This window comes from Gossypium hirsutum, chromosome D08, assembly GCF_007990345.1.
Source record: "Gossypium hirsutum isolate 1008001.06 chromosome D08, Gossypium_hirsutum_v2.1, whole genome shotgun sequence".
NCBI lineage: Eukaryota > Viridiplantae > Streptophyta > Magnoliopsida > Malvales > Malvaceae > Gossypium > Gossypium hirsutum.
In genome coordinates, this window is record NC_053444.1 from 6,886,092 (window position 1) to 6,908,871 (window position 22,780).

The 22,780-nt window shown below is 34.9% G+C and overlaps 1 protein-coding gene across 3 annotated transcripts; it reads left to right on the forward strand.

Annotated features, from left to right (window-relative positions):
- Positions 1–433: 433 nt before the first annotated feature.
- On the forward strand, positions 434–19,615 carry LOC107915585 (protease Do-like 7). 3 transcript variants are annotated; one of them, XM_016844738.2, is made up of 25 exons: positions 442–843; positions 1,197–1,267; positions 1,592–1,726; positions 2,018–2,076; positions 2,791–2,827; positions 3,633–3,758; positions 4,586–4,675; positions 5,482–5,547; positions 5,644–5,700; positions 5,796–5,861; positions 6,358–6,465; positions 8,122–8,202; positions 8,377–8,426; positions 8,902–9,067; positions 10,829–11,021; positions 11,088–11,299; positions 11,515–11,697; positions 14,000–14,105; positions 14,480–14,650; positions 14,738–14,817; positions 14,932–15,159; positions 15,326–15,538; positions 15,744–15,901; positions 18,391–18,502; positions 19,079–19,615. In XM_016844738.2, the coding sequence occupies exons 1-25, from the start codon at positions 558–560 to the stop codon at positions 19,253–19,255; spliced, it is 3,231 nt and encodes a 1,076-aa protein (XP_016700227.2). In that variant the 5' UTR covers positions 442–557; the 3' UTR covers positions 19,256–19,615. The 3 variants fall into 3 exon arrangements, with proteins under 3 accessions (XP_016700213.2, XP_016700227.2, XP_016700220.2); XM_016844731.2 differs by having other exon boundaries at positions 463–843; positions 11,085–11,299; XM_016844724.2 differs by having other exon boundaries at positions 434–843; positions 10,829–11,299.
- Positions 19,616–22,780: the final 3,165 nt, after the last annotated feature.

Sequence of the window (22,780 nt, forward strand, 5' to 3'; positions counted from 1 at the left end):
TCATTACATGTATAATACCATGTCAACTTGCTATTTTCACATAATGTTTATGAAAAAAGCCATGTATCTTAGTTAGTGGATTTAATAGTTACGGTTTGAGTTAAGACTAAAATTTTGTAATTCGACAAAATATAGAGACTAAAATGATCAGATTGGAGAATAGAGACTAAATCTACAATTGAAATATTGAATGAGACTAATAACAAAATTTAGTCAAACAAATTTTGTTGTTACACATTGGGTTAGGATTGGAAATTTTTTTACTTAGAGATTAAATCTGTAATTTATGCATAGTATAAGGAGTGATGGTAGAATTTGACATACAACCGAATAAAAATGCAAAATAAAGGAAAAAGGAAAAAAATCTCACTCCTCCACGCCACCCAGCAACGCAGTAAGAAAAGGGTAATAAAGTCGAATAGAATGACGTAAAGTTAAAACAAAAATCAGCTTTCAATAATTTGGATTTGGAGGACATAAAAAAGATTTCGGAAATCAAAGTAATAATACACTTCTTTATTTTTAAAAATTCTCTGAATTCGAAACCCTAACCTTGGATGGGAGATCCATTGGAGAGGTTAGGGTCGGAGGCAGCCATGGGATTAGAATCGACGATCAAAGAAGAGCTTTCCATGGAAATCGATCCTCCGCTCAAAGAGAACCTCGCTACCGCTGAGGATTGGCGGAAGGCCCTCAATAAGGTTGTTCCGGCCGTCGTCGTCCTCCGAACCACTGCTTGCCGGGCTTTTGATACCGAGCCAGCTGGTGCTAGTTATGCTACTGGTTTTGTCGTTGATAAGCGGAGAGGAATTATTCTCACTAATCGCCATGTGGTCAAACCAGGTTGACTTTCGTCAACATTTATTATTCTTTCCTTCTTTATTTTTTTGTGTTGGATTTGCTTGATGCTTTCTGTAATTAGCCTTTGCCTCTTCAATCAAGATGAGGAAAAGTTCGTTAATTATTGAAAAAAAAAGGTTATAAATTGAGCTGTTCAGTTATTAAATGAATGATTTTATTGTTGTGTGGATCAATAGATCTCTTATGTTTGAATGAGCCTTGCATTTTAGCTATGTCCTCATTTTACTCAAGTATGAAGAAAGCAAATACTAGGAAAAAGCAATAGCTGAATGGTCTTTTCTTTGTCTTTAAAATGTCGGAAACAGTGTTTGACTTTCTGTCTTATCTGTTTTTAGGACCTGTTGTTGCCGAAGCAATGTTTGTAAATCGAGAAGAAATTACCGTGCATCCTATATACAGAGATCCGGTGAGTAAACCATGCTTCACATATATATTTGGTTGGTATTTTTATGGTTCTCATTTGTAATGTAGTTCATTCTTCTGCACTAGGATTTTTTGACATGACTTCTGAAATGTACTAGTATTGCCTTTATGTATGATTTTGGTTGTTTTCTAAGGAAGCTTGGTTTGTCAGTCTATACTGCTTGACATTACCTGATTTGTTGTATTTGGTTCATCTGTCACACCATATGCATTGCATTCAGTTTAGCTTTTTCTTTTTTGCTCTTTCAACAACACTTGTTATTTGTGGTTTCTGCTAACTGGTGAACGTTATGCTGTTCTTCATTAGGTACATGATTTTGGCTTCTTTCGTTACAATCCTGATGCCATTCAATTTTTAGACTATGAGGAGATTCCACTTTCCCCAGAGGCTGCTTGTGTTGGTTTAGAAATCAGGGTCGTTGGTAATGATAGCGGAGAGAAGGTAATTGAATTGCATTAGTAGTCTTTGCTTTACTTTTGTTAATTTATCACTTTATTTTGTTAACATTATGCACTTAGTTTAGTTTATGTTTAATTCCATTTACGATGAGTGTAAAAAAAAATTCCACTTACGTGAAAGGAGTCCTTTTAAGTTGGCTTTTGAGAAATTCATGGCTTTGCTAACTGGATACTGGTTATTTTTCATGACTGATATCTTATCATGTAATGCTACTATAGATCATAAAACATGATACCTAACAATTATTGCTCTGATTTAAATAATTATTTGTAGGTTTCCATATTGGCTGGTACCCTTGCTCGTTTGGACAGAGATGCTCCTCATTATAAAAAGTATGTAATAGTTTTAACAATTTGTATGAATCATCTACTTTACCAATAGATTTACCATCAATATTGTCTTGACAGATTATCATCTGTATCAAAACCCTTTGATAACCACATGATTTTGTCCTAGTAAACTGGTTTGTACAGTTGTTGATTTTCTCCATCTGCTTTGTAATATTGATAGCTATAATAGTTTCACATATTTTCATCAGCACTTTAGAGATTTGTGGTTCCAAAATTAATCATGGCAACTCGGCCTTGATTGAATTTTGCTTGTGAGGCGCTGTTGTTTTATCATCTATTATACAGTTTCTCAAATACATTTATATGGAACCTGACTGAGATGATTTTAAGCTTTAACTTCTACCAGTTGAAGACATAGTACCCCCCCTATCTTGACTTTGGAAATTATCATTCTAATGCTCTATTCCTGGTGGTGTGCGCTGCACGTACTGCTTTTTATTGTAGGAGTCATTCTGTGTCACACATTTTTCTAGTTGGCATACTTTAAACTAATATGATATCACATTTTCCTTTGATAAGATTATATTGTGAGTAGTGTTTTATGTCGTGTACAGCCTCTTACATTGTAGTCTCGACTTCTGGTCACTAATTTATTCTATGCTGTCTAGCTTATTATTTGTAGAACCTTCTTGCTTCTTATTGGTTCTTTCACAGTTGTATGTGTGTCATGGTTGTTGACATGCTTATTTGTTGCAGGGATGGCTATAACGACTTCAACACTTTCTACATGCAAGTATGTATCATATTCTCATGCCATCTATTGGAGGATTTCTTTTTCTCCTTTGGAGGGCAGGGTTCAACCTTTCTGGATTAATTTTTAAAAGTTTTCTTCTATTATTCTTTGAATATGAGGAAAAGCACGGTTTTATCATGGAATGTATGAAAAAGTATCTCAAGTAACATATCTTATGTAAATTCTGTACTTGCTGATTTCTTTATTTTAACACCAATGTTTGACTTGCAAATAATATCAGAAAGAGGTTTTGGCTAAGATTTCTTATATTAAAATTCCATTTTTTAAATATATTTTATGTCTAATGCCAAAATATGTAACATAAAGAAGCAAGAGTTTATTTATTCAAAAGAAGGAAAAAGCACACCTATGCAAAAGAAAGGGCAAATTTTTAATGTCCTAAATGAGAAAAAGATAAAACATTTTAATTGTATAGGTCTCTGTTAGAAGCTTGTGGTAAGTCATTGAAGTAAGTTATATGATGTAATCAAAATGAAGCTTAATACAATCTCGTGGACGTTATATTTAAAAAGGTTCAGAATAAGAAAACAATTGTAGACGGTATTAGATTGTTTTAACCTGAATAGCAATATGGTTGATCTGCATCATTCTGATTCAGTATTTCTTATAATGTTTTCAAACAGTGTTGCGTGTTAAAAAGTCTAAGGATGGTATCATTATTGATACTTCTCTTGGCCATTGTTTTAGTTGAAGGAGCACCTTCTTGGTTCTCCCATTGTCCAACTTTTACATACATGCTTGTCTATATTTGATTGTATTGTTTTACACTTATGCTTAACTTCAGGCGGCATCTGGGACTAAAGGTGGTTCAAGTGGATCCCCAGTGATTGATTGGCAAGGCAGGGCAGTGGCCTTGAATGCTGGTAGCAAGTCATCAAGTGCATCTGCCTTTTTTCTTCCTCTAGAACGAGTAAGTAGTATTTTAACAGCTTGACCTTTTATGCCATGTTTCTGGTTGGTATTATCTGAGATTCTTTTATTTTTCATTTTTTATTTTAAGGATTGAAGATTGTATAAACTCAATTAAGAGATTTAAACTTATTGGTTCATTCAGCCCATACTTCCAATGATTCCTTAGAACTGGCAACTTTATGGGGCGACTAAAAGACTTTGACCTATATGCTTGAAACCATTTCTGTGGTTACCCGTGGAGTAAAATTTGTCTTATTTTATTAGTACTTTTGGTTGCGTGACTTGTAAGTATTATTAGGAATTGCATTCGCTTGAGATTTCCATCTGTGAATCTGGAGCTCATAAAAGTCAGTCCTTTTCTGGTTATGCTCTGTGGGTTGAAATACAAAACTTAGAGATGTATATTTGCCCTGTGCATAAGGTACACTGTTTTCTCTTGAAAACAAAAGTTTTAAAAATAGAGGAGATTTCTTGATTGCAAGAATAGTGTTCTCTAAGTTACTCCAGCAAGCTAATTGTTGACTAGATCAGTACCTGTGTAGCCTTATAAGCCATATTGACCTGCTCAAGATTTTTTTTGTAGGTTATTTGTTCATGCCATGTTTCTCCGCTTATATTATTGGGTCAGAACTAGCTCATTTTACCTTTTTTCTGATATGTTACCAAAGTACTTCTTATGGATACCTTATACGTGCTTCTTAAAATTGCTGTGTGGAACACCAATATCCTTTTCAATTGATTTCTGGACAAGCAGAACCTTAATTCTTATAGGGTCTACTTCCAATGAAAAATCAGATATTGAAACATTAGATATTTACTTTTCAGGTAGTAAGGGCATTAAAGTTTCTCCAGAAAGGAGGAGATTCATACATGAGTAAGTGGGAAGCAATTTCTATTCCTCGTGGTACGCTTCAGGTTTGTTGTTGATTTTATCCTTGTAGAGCTTTGCTTCTGTTTTTATCCCCTTTCTCGAATACATAAGGTTCATTGTTGGTTAGATGATTGGAAAATTTATTGTTCATGTCTCTATGTTCGAGCAATTATATGAAATTGAAAACTAGAACCATCTGTTTATTTGTTTATTTCCTTTCCTGGTATCTTTACAGTTGATAAGCTATGATGCCATGCTGGATCCTGGTCTTTTGCTACTTTGTTTTTTTTAAAAAAAGCCTTTTAAGTAAACTGACTTGGTATGCTTGCACCTACCTTCAGTTAACAAACACCAAGTATATTAACTTACAAATAGGACAGTAAATGCTTTGTGATCCCAGAGTGAAAGAGACTGTGGAGGAGAGACAGAAATATTGAGAAAACAGAGAATCAAGGATTAGAGGGAATACAATGAGAAGATAAGAGAAAAAAGTGAGGAAGAAGAAGACTGGATATCCAATTCCAATGATTCAATATGTTGACATATTTTATAATGCCTAAGTTCCCTAGAGAATCACAAAGTGAACTATATATAGCTTTCTATTCATAACTCCTAACCTAAATTGCTGATCTTCCTTTAATGGAGGCTCACTGAAAATCCTCGATGGGGCTGTATTTATTCAAGCACTAAATAACATTGCTAATACCTCTCATCACCATCACACACAGCACATTTTACTAGCAGCTGCAGTATGTAGATAGTTTTATTTGTGTTTTTGCTTTTTGGCATTTCTGTCAATATTTGAGAATTTGCTTTAATACAATTTTAATGTAGGATATCTTTTTTATAGGCTACATTTGTCCATAAGGGGTTTGACGAGATACGCAGGCTTGGTCTCCAAAGTGAAACAGAGCAGGTTCCTAGTTCTTTGTTATCAACTACTTTTCTAGCTTTCCCATGGCATACATAAAAAGAAGTGTTTCCTCATTTAATTTCTGTTTTCTTAATTTAGATAGCACGCCATGCTTCTGCACTAGGTGAAACTGGAATGCTTGTTGTTGACTCTGTGGTGAGCAAACTTCAGTTTTTGTCATACAGATTTTCTTTAAATTTGCCGTGTTTTCTTTTAGTTCTGCTATCTTTTGAATCTGAACTTACCTATAGGTGCCGGGTGGTCCTGCTCATAGTCACTTGGAGCCCGGTGATGTGCTTGTTCGGGTGAACGGGGAGGTTAGTTATGCACTCAGTCATTGGAGAAGCATGTATTGATTCTTATTTTGGAATGTTTGGCTTTTCTCTTCCGTGCTCCTATATGATTATGCATCTAGAGGAAGAATCAGCTGTCTCTGGCTTGGCTTGGCTAAATCTCAATACTGGACATGGATATTATGTATTAAATTAAGTATGAACTTCTTCAAGAGTATTCATGAATGGGTTTTAGACCATATTCTTAATTTTTGGTGATAGTGTATCTTTCTAATTGACTTGCCCCCACCCTCTCTCAGATGGGAACTTATTCTTATGTGTATGATTTATATGGAACTCTTGAGGATTTTCCACCTGGTTTCTTGTTGCCAGCAGAACCCTTTTCTAGTACCTACTCAAATAGGAATTTTGACTGTGACCGCCTTTTCATGTTTTAAAAAGTAAACTGACAGTGGCAGCTCCCTAATAGAATTTGCTAACATATTATTGGCTTTAATGTGTTATTGAAAATGTATTGCAGGTAATTACTCAATTTTTGAAGTTGGAAACTTTACTTGATGACAGTGTTGAGCAGAAGATAGAGTTAGAAATTGAAAGAGGTGGCACACCATTGAGTGTGCAATTAGTGGTAAAACTTTTCTCTCTCATTTATGCCTATTTAGATTATCAATATTTGAGGCCTTGAGGCTTAAATTAGATCACATGTTGTACAGTTTGGGTTGATTGCGACTTTGATTGTGGTAGTGTGGTCCATGCACCATGACTAATTAGCCTAATTTCGGAAATGGTTTTTATTAATAGTCTGCATGTCTATGCAAATTTTGATAATTGAGTTACTTTTATCTGATTGGCTAATTTTGTTGCAACACATTGAAACTGAAGTAGTAGTTCTTGTAAATAATAAAATTTATGATCTCCGGTTACAGCATGAATTTTCAAATTAATGCTCATAATGTAGATACTGAATACGTAGTTTCTTGCTCACAATTAAATAGTAAATGATGAACTGAATGTCTGAAAGCACTGGCATTAGGGCAGGTATTTGTGTTCTCCATTGCTCTCATTCTCATTAAAGTATAGCCCTTGCATGGTCTTTTGTTTCTTTAGGAAAGGGATTTGGCACCTCAGACTGCAGATTTGCCTAGATTCTTTGATGTCTATGTCCTTTTCTTAAAATTTGGGAGGAAATTAATGCATTTCTGTATTTGTTCCCTACGTTGGAGAAGATCAACAATTTAGTATTAGCTGGCATAAGGCTGTTCCCTATGCTCTTTTGATTGCTTTGAAGTATGAACCCTAGGTATAATTATATCTTATATCCGGTATCCAGACTGTCAAATTACTTGAAACTTAGGGTCTGTTTGATTGACGGAATTGATTTTCCGGAAAATCATTTCCAACTTTTCCAGCGTTTGATTGGCAGAAAACATTTTCCATTTGGAAAATGAACTCCAAAATAAGGGAAAATGGATTACATTTTAGGGAAAATGTCTTACCCTTTCAATTTCCGTAAGACATTTTCCGTGCTCTCCTCTCTATCGCCTCCTTCATTCCTTCCTTCATTTTCGGTAGAAAATTGCTTCTGTTTATCGATATTCCAGTTACTTATTTTTTTAATTATTCAATACTTGTTTTTTTAACACAATTACAAATAATTTATTTGATATTAGTTTTTTTTTCAATTTATAACGATTAATATTGTAGCTTAATAATTGAGTATTATTATAAATAAATCATTGCAATATATGTAAAAATAATTTAAAATATAAAAATTTATTAATATATATTAATATATGTAAAAATAACTTTTTCAGAAAATATTTTCAGGGAATCTGCCAAGCAGCAGAAAATATTTTACACAGATTCAATCAAACACCAGAAAATATTTTCCAGTAAATCATTTTACAGAAAAGTAAAACATTTTCCAGAAATCATTTTACGGAAAACATTTTACTGGCAATCAAACAGACCCTTAATGTCAAACATTTGTTGGTACTTGGAAAAATAATTCTTCCTTGATTTCCATCCACCTGCCACCAGAACGAATTTCAGGGACAACCAGCTCTTAAATAGCCTTGACTCTGATAATGGTCATTGTGTGGGATTTAGTCTCAGTTTGTTTGTGTGATATTGATACAATGATGTCTTGAATAAGTTTGTTTGAATGTGCTGTAGAAATTTTTGGCTGTAGCTATTGACTTAATTTACCAACGCTTGTTCTTTAGTTTTCAATTTGCTTTGACTATGATTGTGGAAGCTAATATGATTCCCTTTTCTTTTTCAGGTTCAGGACTTGCACTCAATAACTCCTGCTCACTTCTTAGAAGTAAGTGGTGCTGTAATACATTCCCTGTCTTACCAGCAGGTAGGTTGCAAATTTTTCTTGGCACTTGGAATCCTCTGCCTCCTTTTAGCTCTGGTTTTGTGTACATTGTTCCCTGAATATGATTTCTTAATTGGTTTTTATCTTATGCTGTTTGAGGATGGTACTGCTGTTATCGGCAGATAATTTGACTTATTTTTCTGTTTCTTGAAACAGGCAAGAAATTTCCGTTTCCAGTGTGGTCTTGTATATGTCTCAGAACCTGGGTTAGTCTACTTGATTATTTATGAATATTGTCATACCTAAGGACTCAAAATGGGTCTTGAAGCAGGCAAAGACAAAAATGAAACTTGGTGCATGCATATGTTTCAGTGCCTACTTTCATGGCTACTAATTTATCAAATAAGTAAACCTTGATTTTTGGCTATAATCCATGAATTAAGTTGTGAACTACCTATTATCGTAATATCTTATAAGAAACTCTTTTTTCTTCGCTATGCATGGCATCCTGGGATTGCTTCATCAATTTTGGAGGTTGAAAGATATTATATGTTACTTTCAACAAGACATAATGGTTCTCTATGAAAATTATTGATCATTATCCTTTTCAGCCAAAGTGAGAATATTGGAGTGTGTATGACACAATTAGATGTACTCTGAACTGGATCAATCACGAGGTTGCTTCTTTATTGCTGTGGGCTTTCATTGGTTGGTTGATTGCTAGATTTCCGTATTTTGCAGTTATATGCTATTTAGAGCTGCTGTTCCTCGACATGCCATCATTAAGAAGTTTGCTGGTGAGGAGATATCAAAACTTGAGGATCTAGTCTCTGTTCTATCTAAGCTTTCTCGGGGTGCTCGGGTTCCTTTAGAATATATAAGCTACATGGATCGTCATCGGAGAAAGGTATTTTATTGCTGATTATGCAGTTTCACCTAATGCTTACGTTTCTACTAACTGCTATGGTTGGAAATTGTGCACACAAGCTATTGATGAATTTTGAATTCTTTTGGAAAAATGAATGGCTAAGGTATACTTTGATCCAGTTAATATTTCTAACAAATGGAATATATGATGAATTGAGGTTGAGTGAGGAACAGTGTAGGAAAGATTTCTGACCTTACCCGTCATTAGGCTATATTTTTGCATGGCATTTGGTCCAGGTATTACTAGGCTTTACCAGGCATTGAACTCGTAATTCTTTGGCTTACTTGGGTTTATCATTTTGTTGTAGGATACCATCTTTAGATAACATTTGCATTGGATGTTTTTGTTCAAATTTATTGCGCAAAAGTGTATGGGGTTTCCTTCTCTGTTCAAGGAAAAGAAGCATGTAAATTAGAGAAAACACGAGCAGGTAACCTTTGGTGGAGCCTGCTTTCGGGTGGTTCCTAAAAGCCTCTGGATATCAGTATTTTACTTCTTTTGTTGAGAGAAATTAGGGGTAAAAATGAAAGTGTACTAGTTGAATGGCTTCAAGTAAATTCATTTTATGTTAAACAAGTTTGCATGAAACTTTAAAGCTTATAAATGAGCCAAATCTTGAGGTGTTCGACTTATATATGCTGACGAGCACAGCTTGATCAAATTCTTTGCAAACATTAGTGATAAAAGGCAGCAGTGTACATAAATTTGACTCCATAGGCATTGACTTGAGTTTTGAGGTGGTGATGGTGGTAAATTTTGATTCAACTCTGATTCATAAAAGAAGAGTGAAGCCTTTAATATGATGATTTTTGGTTATTTGCCTGAGGATTTTTTAGAACAGCTGACATCCTTTGGAAGGAGCCTGGAGAGAAGATTAGATTGCTTCTTCAAACATTTAAAGCTTTATTTTTAGGCTCTTGAGTGGTCTTATATTCTCCCTTAATCAAAAGATGCAAGGTGCAGTATTGCTTGGACGGCAGGGGGCTAGTGAAGCAGTTATAAATGGATTCTTGAATATTTATTGAAAATAAAATAAAAAGTAATTCTCTATTGTTATTCCCAGTCAGGTTAAAAACTTTATATTCTTTGATAATTTGACTCCGTTTCTTCTCTAATGTTCTATAGCTTTACTAAAAGCCACCGTCAAATCTAGCTGTACGTATCCATCTTCAAGCAGTTATAAATGGGCAATGCAACCTTTTCCTATTCTTGATAGCACATATGCACTGTCACTGTCAATGTAAATGTTATGCGTAAGAAAAAGAATAAGGCATTTCAATAAAACTAAATGGAACTTCTGAGGTGTGCCCTTTTTTTGTTGTTGTAAGAGCCCTTCCTCAGGACCGTTTGAGGACACTACTAGATTGGTGTGCCTTAGGCCCCAGTTGCACTGAGTTGTATACCTTGACATCATTGTGGGATTCTAAATTTCTATTACCCAAGACCAATTTGCTTCAACATCCAATTTCTGTTTAGAATTTTGAACGGATCATGGTAGGGTCTTAATCAGGGTAATGGGATCTGAACAAACCTCAATTCAGTTTAATTGTACTGTATCAATTACTGTGACACTTTACAAGTGGTGCTGGTTAGTTTGAATGGTTATATTTTAGGTAAATTGAACCAAAAATTGATTGATTTTTGTCCTATCTTTTCAAGTATATTTTGAATTTATGATTTATCATTATTGAGATTATCTGTGCTATTTGTTGAACTTTGTCATTTTGTTAATGGTTACAGTCTGTCTTGGTCACGGTTGATCGCCATGAATGGTATGCACCTCCACAGATATACACTCGTGATGACAGCTCCGGATTATGGACTGCAAAGCCCGCCTTTCAACTGGATTCCATGATTCCATCATCTGGTGTTAATGGCAAGGCTACTCATATGGAACACGTCAATCAAGTTAACCACCAAGAGTTGACTGATGGTATGTTTAGTATGGAAACCTGTTGTGAGCATGCTTCTGCTGAATTGAATTCTCATAATGAAGCAGGTATTGGTTCCAAAAAAAGACGAGTAGAAGAGGATATGTCATCTGATGGAGTTCTTGCTGATGGTTTGTTAAATGAAACTGGTGAAGTTAAGTTGGAGAATAAAAGTGCCACGGAAAATGCCATGGTAAGTGACTATCCAGGTGCAACAGCTGCAGCAGCTAATGCTTCAATTGCCGAACAAGTAATAGAGCCTACTCTTGTAATGTTTGAGGTAACCATCTGTTGATTGACATAGTTCATTTTTGGTACACTACACATTTTATCCTTTTCCTTACCTTTCTGTTAATTATTTGTCACAACATCAGTATGATGGTACTGTTGTCTTTAAATCATTATTTATTCTTCTTTGATCATTATACTGTATGAAATCTTACTTCTTTCATGATTTGTTTGTTGAAAAACCTAAGTTGATTTTCATGGTTGCAGGTTCATGTGCCACCATCATGCATGCTTGATGGTGTTCATTCGCAACATTTTTTTGGTACTGGCGTCATTATATATCATTCTCATAGTATGGGCTTGGTTGCTGTTGACAAGAACACAGTTGCAATTTCTTCTTCGGATGTGATGCTGTCCTTTGCTGCTTATCCAATTGAAATTCCTGGAGAGGTGTGCTATTTAACTTAAACATTATTAGAAAACCTTAACGTATTTTGTTGAGTTTCCTATTTGATGCAGGAGTTTTTAATTATTTTATAATTTATAATATCTTATGATTTCAGATTTATTTATTACGTATTAGATAAATTGTAGACGGCTAGAGTTATTAGTTATCTTCAGGGTTTAAACTTAGGGCTGGGAATAAAACTTCATTTGCAAGACAGCCTAGTAACTTTACTTGCTAGAAAGATACGTGTGGAAGAGCAAGAGTATGATCTACTAGACCCTATTTATGAAGATTACTTGGAAGAAAGTGAAGATGCATATCTAGCTCAAGGAGAGTCCTTGATTTTAATTTGTTTACAACAATTGAGGGGAAGCGGAGTATGATCTATTAGACCCTATTTATGAAGAGTATTCAGATGAAAACAAAGCTGTAAGTGCCTATGTTGAATGGCAACCTTCATTTGATCTTGCTAAATTTAGCATCATTTATGAGTGTGGTTTCCTTCTTTTACCTCTTCATATTCACCTTCATGCTTGTGAGTTTTCAAATTTCTCTCCAAGAAAGAGACCTTCTAATGAGACTACTTGTGAATTTGATTCTGTAATGAGTAGCATCTTTCAAATTTTTATGAATGCATCCGGAGAATTTTTGGTTTATAAAGCTGCTGTGGGAAAGAGCAATTAAGATTCAGGTCCTCATGGACTGGCCAATCTTATTCACTTGCATGCATCTTAAGTTCATTCTCCTTGTATTTCAATTTGTTTGATTCAAAGAGAGAAATGACCACGGCAATTCCAGCATTTGGTCGAATGCAAACTGTGGTTTCAGTTATGTTGCTCATTAAAAAGTAAAGTTGGTGAACCTACTGGGAGTGAAGGCGGGAGTACTCCTGCACACAAACGAGACACTGTTTGAGATAGATGAGCAATATTCAAATGGTAAATCAACTGTCAGCTCACCAGCTCATGAAATAGCTGCTTCAGCTTGTGATGTTCAAAACGAAGAAAGTAAAAAATATATATGTTACTGAAGCTGGTGCAAAGGAACTCAAAAACAATGACTCTCTTGTGGTTATGGCCTTCGTTCAAAGAGCTAATTCTTTGGAACCTGAGTGGAAAACCCATATTGGCTTAGAGAACCTTGCGAGGTCACTGATTCCAAATGGCAATTTAATTACAGAGAGTGATAAGGAGGTTGATAGTACATGCCCTCAAAATGCTGGTGAAAAGAAAGATTTGTCTCGAGTAACTCTTGCTTATGGCGGTGATCGAACAGATTTAAGTGTTCGACCTCCAATGGATCTACCTTGAGCTGTTGAGTGATAAAACAAACATAGAGTCTGGTTTTAAAGAATATCGAAAAGCTGATACTCCAGGTAATAATTCTAGAGTGGTCCTAATTGTTGCAGGTGTGGTGGGGACTTTTATTAATGATTCTGAAACCAAAGATGAAAGTCCTAGTATGACTGAAACATATTCTGGAATTAAAGTGGAGCCTTCTTTGAAGGGATCTCTGTGAATTTTGTATGGAAACAGTAGAAGTGTTGCTCTTATATTCCTACAAAAATACTGATTGCTGATTGATCTGCTGTTTGTTTGCCTGAAGTATCCTTTGACAAGCTACACATGCTTTCTATAGTTATTAGGTGCTTTGCGTCAGCTATTGTCTCTATGGGGTTCAAAGCTTTAGAACACTCGAGCAATCTTGAGTTAGTTCTTTGGCAGAAGATGCAACTGCATTCAATGAGACTGTTACTTTAGATAAGGAGGGTAATATTATTCAGGTTCACAACAGGGAAGTAGATATCCTTGGGACAGGATTGTGCTCTCTGAGAGATTTTACTGCTGAATCAACAAATGGGGTTCATGATCTAGATTATGTTGAAATGGTGTAAGTTTTCTCGCAGGAATCGAGTTCTCCAAGCCTGGGAGACAGCTGCAGGATCTTTTAATTATTTTGTACTTTGTAGTGTTTTATTGTTTCAGAATTATTTATTAAGTATTAGATATCTAATTGATGGCTAGAGTTATTAGTTATTTTTAGGGTTTAAACCTAGGGCTAGTAATAAAACTTTATTTGCAAGAAAGCCTAGTAACTTGCAAGAAAGAAAGCCCGTATAATAAGTTGTAGTCTTTACAGCCAACATTCTTATTATTTTCTTGGAATTTTATAAAGAAACTAGAGGTTTTCTATAACCCTAAGTTTTCTAGAGCTCCATCTTCGTTCTTACTCGTTTGTTCAGCCCTAATTCTATTGATAATTGTTGTTCTCCCTCTAAACCACATCACTGTTTCGTTACTGCAGGTTGTTTTTCTTCACCCTGTTCACAACTATGCTCTAGTTGCATACGACCCCTCAGCTCTAGGTCCTGTTGGTGCTTCTGTGGTTTGTGCTGCAGAACTACTTCCTGGTAGGTTCTACATTTTGCAATTACTCTGTGGTTTGGTCATCGGACGTATTATTACTGTATATATTTCTCCTATGCAGCCAGGTTTGCTCTTCTTTTTGTAAATATACTGTATGCTTGATTTTTTCCTTGAAAATTTTCTTAGGAAACTGATGACAGGAGGATAAAAATATTATAGTTTTTATGTCTTAGAAACTGCTTCTGGTATAACTTAAAAGGAAGTCTGTTCTCATTTCTGCAATGGAATAGGAGCTGGGGGTGGGGAAGTTAATATTGATTTCCACTTTGTGTGTGTCTGTGTTTTCTGTTAATTTTGGTGGTAAAACACTGCAAAACTACTTTTGTCAATTATTTTCGTTGTGTTCTGTTTGAGACAGAGCCTGCGTTACGTCGAGGGGATTCAGTCTATCTTGTGGGTTTAAGTAGAAGCTTACAAGCGACATCTAGGAAATCAGTTGTGACCAATCCATGTGCTGCTCTAAACATTGCCTCTGCTGACTGTCCACGGTACAGAGCAACAAATATGGAAGTAATTGAGCTTGATACTGGTAAGTTTTCTGACATTACTTAAAAAGTAATCTAATTTTTGCCCACGTGCTGATTTCGCATACAAAATGCATCTTGTACTCTTGCAGATTTTGGTAGTACATTTTCAGGCGTTCTAACAGATGAGCATGGAAGGGTTCAAGCAATCTGGGGGAGCTTTTCAACACAGGTTTCCACTCTGATTGAAAAATATGAAAAGAAAAAGAAGTCTTATATTAGTTAGCCTTTTTGAATAAACTGCATTATGCCCAAGTATTCTGATGCTTGCTATCAATGATGTCAGCTGAAATTTGGTTGTAATACATCAGAAGATCATCAATTTGTGAGGGGTATCCCGGTTTATGCAATAAGCCAAGTTCTTGATAAGATCATAGCTGGTGCGAATGGACCACCTCTTCTCATAAATGGTGTCAAAAGGCCGATGCCACTTGTAAGGATTTTAGAGGTTGAATTTTATCCTACTCTGCTTTCGAAGGCCAGAAGCTTTGGATTGAGCGATGACTGGATACAAGTATTGTTGTTGTTTCTTTATTCTATCAATTTTGTTGAGCAATTTTCTTTTTGAAACAAAATTTTCAATATTTCAACACTTGCTAGTGAGAATAGCCTCTTTGCAGTTTTATATTTTGTACTTTTTAAGATCCACATGGTCACATCATTTTCTTATTATTTTTTAGGCGCTAGTTAAGAAAGATCCAGTTCGACGTCAAGTTTTACGTGTTAAAGGTTGTTTGGCGGGATCAAAAGCTGAAAATTTATTAGAACAAGGTGACATGGTTTTAGCAGTAAATAAAGAGCCTGTTACTTGCTTTCGAGACATAGAAAATGCTTGTCAAGCATTGGACAATGGGGACAACAGTGGGAACCTTAACATGACCATTTTTCGGCAGGTAAGCAAGTAGATATTAGCTGAAAGATTATCTATTTCTTTTTCCACTTTGTAATTATTACGATATTAGTTTGACTAAAAGCATTTTCATAAGCTCTGTGTACTATCTAATTTATTGTGTTCTACGCTTATAGTTTTGTTAATACTAATACGTAAATGTAGAAACAATTTTGCCTGATTTTCTTTCTACTTGTCTTTTTTGCCAGGGACGTGAAATTGATCTTCTTGTTGGTACAGATGTTAGGGATGGGAATGGCACAACACGAGTGATTAATTGGTGTGGGTGTATTGTTCAGGATCCTCACCCTGCTGTGCGTGCTCTTGGGTATCTTCCTGAGGAAGGGCATGGTGTTTATGTGGCACGGTAAGTGTTTTTTCTCCTATTAGTAGAAAAGTTTTCATATTCATTTTAGTTCTATAGTAATGATGAGAACATAGCACGTGGCAGTAAAGCAATGGAACCATTCCTAGTCTCCAGAATGCATTAGAACCCTGCTACTGAACTAATTGAATTCCTTAACAACCAATTCATGAACATACCACAAGATAAAAATATTCTTGCTAGTTTGATTGCTGAAGGTTGCAATTGGCTTCTGAATTTAAACATAAGATATCAGACTAATTTCATTGCTGAAGGCTGCAATTGGCATCTGAGTTTAAACAAAAAATATTAGGCTTAATTGAAGTTGTATGTTTTGAAGCTTTTTATGAGCCATGGAGTTAATGGATTCATGGCTTTAGGATCTGGCATAAATATAGTTGCTATCTTTAGCTCCTAACTATGAGGTAGTGACGATCAGATACCTTTTGGAATTTGTTGAATCTCTTTTTGACTATTCTCAGAAGCTTTTTGATGTTTATTGTAACTGCATTTGACAAATAATTAAGTACATATTTATCTCACTTTTCTGAAGTTTTAAGATAATGAGCTAATAAGTAAAACGTCAGTTAAGAGACCTGTAAATGAAATATAGGCACTAATGTCAACCAAATTTTTTAAAGATTATTTTATGATATTCAAATTATAATTTCAACCAAGGTGAACCTGTTTCCACATGTTTTGTCTTTTCAGCACAAATACTGCCTATCATCTTTGTGGACTAGTGAAACCCACATGTCATTAGTGTGGCTGGTCTACGTGGGGATTGAAAAAGCGTACATAGAAATAAGGCTTACCTTTCAATTATTAGAAAGAAACAAATTGGAGTTATATTTAAAACCCAAAACCAATTAAAATTTGGTCTAGGGGCACTTTAGATTTCATTAGGGGCGGCAAAACCTGCCCAATTGAAGGATTTCAAACCTGCCCGCTCTGAGTGGAGAGGTACCAATTTGCCCTTAATTATTTAGCTTTTTAAAGGACAACAAACAAGCATATAATTATATAACTATTGAATGTATTTATCTTTTTTCTGTTTTAACCCATTTTAAACTAATTTTAAACAATGATGTTAAATTGTAATAAAATGCAGATTGAAAAAAATAGAAATAATTAATAAAACATGGAATGGGATGGGCAGAGTGGTGCTTTTATGGATGTATCCAACATTTATAGTGGTGGTGGTTATTGAACTTTTGATATCCATAGTGGAGTATGTGGAGATTTGTCATATTTCATTGTAGGGTGCCAATTCTGTTAGGCAGCAGAGCCTAGAGGCTACTTTGAGATCCAAATTATCCAGGTTACATTATAGTTAGAACCTTGTATGACTATAAAGCTTCTGGGTTTATTTCTGACCTGGATCATTGTAGGGCTGAATACCTTTTTGGTTTTTGTTTCTCATCTAACCCAACAGCCCATAATCCAACCTAAAAATTTTGAAAAATTTGCATCTTGGTGCTGCTGCCTGACAGCATATTGAGATAATGGCTTAAAAAGTAGAAACTTTTAAATTCAGTTCCCTCTGCTTAGTTAAAAACTAGGCTTAAATAGCTTGACTACATAAAATTCTGATGGTCAAACTTCATGGATTAGTTCAGAATGCTTATAGTGTTCAGAGGACTTCATTTAACACAGTGGCACATTTTCTGATGCTACCTATGAACCTGAAGCCCTTAATACACAAAAAATTCATCCTGACCTTTTCTTTTCTTTTGAATGATTGGAATGATTCCCAGTTACCACTTTGGTTATATCTAACAGGAAAAATTCTAAATGACAGAACTTCTTGAATTTTCTAACTAACTCTTAATCCCTACCAACCTAATATGAAGCTTTCTTAATACGAGGGTTTTTACCCATCTTGAAAAAAAAACCTTCCGCATCTGATGCTCCAATCTAGCTTAATCTTGCTAAACCCCAACCCCATAAAAAGAGATGGTTCTTTTCTTTTTTGTTTTTTTACATTTGATAAATTAGCTGCTAGGTTACTAATTTGCTTGTGGTCTCTTGTTATGAAATTATTTTAATAAATCTCTACACTCCAGTTATTAAGAATGAAGGGACGCTATGCTATAGTAAGGGGCTCTTATAGTAGGTCAAAATATGCTGTCAATCCTTGTACTTGAATGAAGTTTGAGATTTAGTCCCTATGCTAAAAATTTAAGAATTAAATCTTATACTTTTTTCAATTTAAAAATCATAGTCCAATCATTGACACAGTCAAAATTTGCTATCAATACACCCATGTAATCATACTAACTTAAGAATAAATCATTGTAACTTAGTAAGCATACCTGATAATAAGCAAATTTTGACGAGATATACCGAGTACTAACAGTGTCAATGATTGAACTTTTTACTGTAGATATATTTTTTAATATCTTTAGGATGACAATTTCTTTTTAACAGAAGTTACATTTGTAGTATTCTGTTTTATATGTATTTCTTGTGACAGTTTGTTCTTTCCTCAGGTGGTGTCACGGTAGTCCTGTTCATAGATATGGGTTATATGCCCTACAATGGATTGTTGAAATTAATGGAAAATCAACTCCTGATTTAGATGCTTTTGTTAATGTGACAAAGGTAACCCTTGTTGCTTCTTTTTCTTTTGTATATAAGTACATTTTTAAGAAGGTTGAATCTTTCACTTCGGCGGTAATGTTGAATCATCTTTTGTTTTCAACTAAAATTAAATGGTATATGAATCTCTTTCATTCCATAAACTCTGATTGACTTTCTAAGGTGTCTGTATTGTTGGAGACAGATTATCGTATTTCGTGTCATTTGTGAGATGAGTAAAGCTCTTATATGATATGGGGCATAGGAAAGCATATTTCATCCTAGTTAAATAATGTTTTTATTTCACCTCTTCTTTCTACCCTGCATATTGCAATTTTGGGGTTAAAAATAGACTTTGGACATGGTTTAATAATGACTTGCTCTTTAATTTGATCAATGCTTAAGTGAATTTTGTTTTGAACTTTTATGCATGATGTGTTTTTTAACAGAGTTACTGATTTTATTATGTGCAATGAAACCATATCAAATCGACAATGAATCAAACCAGACGTGATATGATTAATTAGTTTTTTTAAAATATTTATTCTCTAGCATTTTAGTTGAATAATAATAAATACATGAGCTATCTATATTGAACAGGAGTTGGAACATGGGGAGTTTGTTCGTGTGAGGACGGTCCATCTGAATGGGAAGCCTCGAGTTTTAACATTGAAGCAAGATTTGCACTACTGGCCTACATGGGAGTTGAGATTTGATCCAGAGAGCGCGATCTGGCATAGAAGGATGATCAAGACCTTAGATTGTCGCAACTTGTGAACTGGGTCATGTGGTCTAACTTCTTTTCAGGAATCCACTTCGAAATTGGCTTGGCTGTGGGGATCAATTGACAAATTGATGAAGACTCAGAGAGCTGGTGCTGCCATTGGTTTCTACCTACAGTTGATTGGCTTTTGTACCCAATTGGTGGCTGCCAATGTGTGAGGTTTAAGCTTGAAGAACGTAGGTTGACAGTCAATCCGGTGAGGCCTAAAGCATTTATTCAGCAATTTATATTTATTGTTGTATGAAAATATAAATTAAGTTTCAACATCTTTCTTATATATAACTTTGGTAAATCAAATTATAGACATAGGCAAATGGTTGCACGTAATAAAACAACAAACTTTCTTTAGTTTACTCACAGTTCCGGTTGGGATTCATAAATATAGTAGTGTCAGCGAAGTTAACATACTCAACTGGATTCTCATCCCCATATATGCTATTGAAATTAACATTAACATAGACAGGATAATACCCATTGAAGAGATCAAGCTCGCAAACATCTGATAATGCTTTTGCTATTGGTTCTCTTTTGAAAAAGAAAAAAAAAGTAAAATGTCCTCCCAATATATATGTTTATGAAGTGCTTCACTAGCATCTTTTGTAATAAAATCGAATTGTGAAATCATTGGAATGGAATGAATTAGAAATTAGAAAGTCGTTTATTAGGGTAAAACTTCTTGAGTAAGTGATCAATTTAAAGTTTTAATCCTCCTCCTCGTGGTATCATTACTTGAGAAGAAAAATAACTTCTTTGAATTTAATGTAGTTTTTATTTTCTTAATTTGACTATTAAGTCTACTTTGATATTGGGTTCATTTTAATTTTTAAACTTGATATTTTTTCTATTTTGCATGACGAATTAGGCGTGAGCAAAACTCAATTCGATTCAAGAAATTTTTTTTTTATTTTTGAGTTAGTCGAATTGAGTTATTTGCGTTATTTGAATTATTCGAGTCAATTCAAATAACTTGATTCTAGTTGAATTTCACAATTCGATTAATTCGAATAATAGTTTTGGACTAATTAATGATTCAAATTTATAATACGGTTTCAAAGTCATACTGTAACAATATTTTTATTTGATATATTTAATTTTTTTAATTTAAATTGAATAATTTCACTTGATTCGATTCGGCTCGAAATCCATTTAATTCGACTAGATTCGAAAAAAAATTTCAATTGAGTTACGATGATAAAATAGGACTTATGAACTCGATTAATTTAAAATTTTTCATTCAATTCGATCAAACGCTCACCCTTACAATGAATCATGATGTAATGCCCCAAAATTTTAAGAATTTAATAGTGAGAATCTATAGTAATTAAATTTTTGTATATGTGGCCCTGTGTTTTGCTTTTGCGTTTAAGGTTTGGAGTTCGAGTTGTATTGTTAAAAGTTTTATCTTTTTAGAACAACTCCTATCCATGCAGTATATGGTTAAGTGTAATTCTGTATGAATTTATGTTAAGAATGGGCTTGTTGGTTTACTAATTAAGCATTTATTTGTATCCTGATTGGTCTTGAGTTCGAATCCCATTGTATGTATTATGAGAATTTTTTTTGCTTGTTGTCGGAATTGCATTGGTGGTTAAGACAAAAACATAATTAAAACTTTGTTAACGTTTTGTACTATTCCTTTTCTTTCTTTCTATTTTTTTCTTTCTTCTTTTTACTTCTTTGATTTCTCCTTTTTGATTGTGTTCAACAAGTGAATATCGGAAATTAGTGAGATCCTTAAGTTATTGGAAGACTTCTCTGTAAGTTCTGTCAGAATCCTTCAACTTCTGCAAGTTTTGTTAGATTTCTGTTGCATTGTTACATTGGGAATTATCTGATTGTTTTACTTAAACTCTCTGATAACTAGTCGTTTTGTTCCCCTAGGCGTGAGTACGGAGGGAAGTGATCCTTCGCGTGTTGTGCTGATTTATCACGGTTGAATCATCGGTAAGCGTTCGTTGTTGAAAGTTTTTTCGGGTCGATTTATTCGACATAATTGATTGAATATTAACATTACGTTATTTAGTCGTTTTATTCAAATGATTGTCGAATGGTTAATTAGGTTCCGGGTAGTCTTCGCATTGTTTTTCCGTCAAAGTGATACTAGTTGCGTATCAAAAACCTTAATTTTTGCAAGTTTCGGTTGCCAAAAATGGTGGCTATTGACGCCAAACGTGTGGCTCACACGGTTGTGTGGCAGATCGTGTGGGTGGCCATGTAACTCACTGTTCATCAATTTGGAGCTATACGGGCAAGGTATACAGGCGTTTGTCCAGGCCGTGTGTGACAATATTAGTGCAAGGTTCACACGAGCAAGGGACAAGGGTGTGTGTCTAGGTCATGTAACTCACTATTTGTGACTTAGGACAACACGAGCGAGCACATGGGCGTGTGCCTAGGCCGTGTGAGCCACACGGGCAAGGACACGGTCGTGTGTCTAGGCCGTGTGACTCTCTAATTTATGCTTTAAAACCACAAGGGTAAGGACATGAGTGTGTGCCTAGGCCGTGTGGGCCACACAGGCAAGGACATGGGCGTATGCCCAGGCCGTGTGAGCCACACGGGCAAGGACATAGGCATGTGTCCAGGCCGTGTGGCGTATATAAAAGGGCTCTAAAGCCAATTTTTAGGCCGTAAATGTTACTTAAGACTGATATTGACGTCCCCATTGTATGAATGGTCTGAATTTGACTAAATGAGAACTCTTTGATACCCTGTGATGTATGCATGAATTCTATTCCTGTATGTGCACTGTGATACTTAGTCTGATATTGAACTGTACTATCTACTTGTGGAACAATTTAGAATAACTGAATACATATTGTCGATATTGGTTCTCTATATATGCATGGGTTGGGATATTATGAAGAAGGAAGTGATATGTTCTAAATTAGTGGCTAAGCCACCATATGAATAACTCTGATCCCGGCTTTTCGTCGCATTACGATTTAGTAGTTAAGCTGCGTTTCTGTAAACGTGTCAAACAGACACTCTGTGGTGTGTAGGGTTGGTTGGGCATTGAATTCCCTTAACGGTGTGTTGGGATAGCCGAATATGGTGTGTAGCGGATTGGGGTTAAAAATATCTGCATCTGACTCTGATCTGTTCTGTTTATGAAATTGAAATTAATCTGTTTTGGATCTGAACTAGAAATGTTTCTGTTATCAGATCGAATCTTTGAATACGGACACTGTTTGGTAAATGTGTTTATGTGAACAAACTTCTATATGTACTGGGTTCACCACTCAGTTTATTGTTAGTTGGATTTCAGGTGGTTCTCAGTTTTGAACGTGTCAGCACCGCGGAAGCTCGGTCAAGCTTTTATCTTTCACTTAAATACTACTTTAAGAATTTCAATAAACTATAATAGTATGACTTGTGGAAGATTATATACTTAACTAATTATTGTGATGAATATTATGCGACGTATAGTTTAGTATTATTGTGTTATATGTGTGGTATTTAAGTATCGATAATGTAACTCTCTAAACTTGGACTGGAAATCTAGGTCGGGTTTAAAG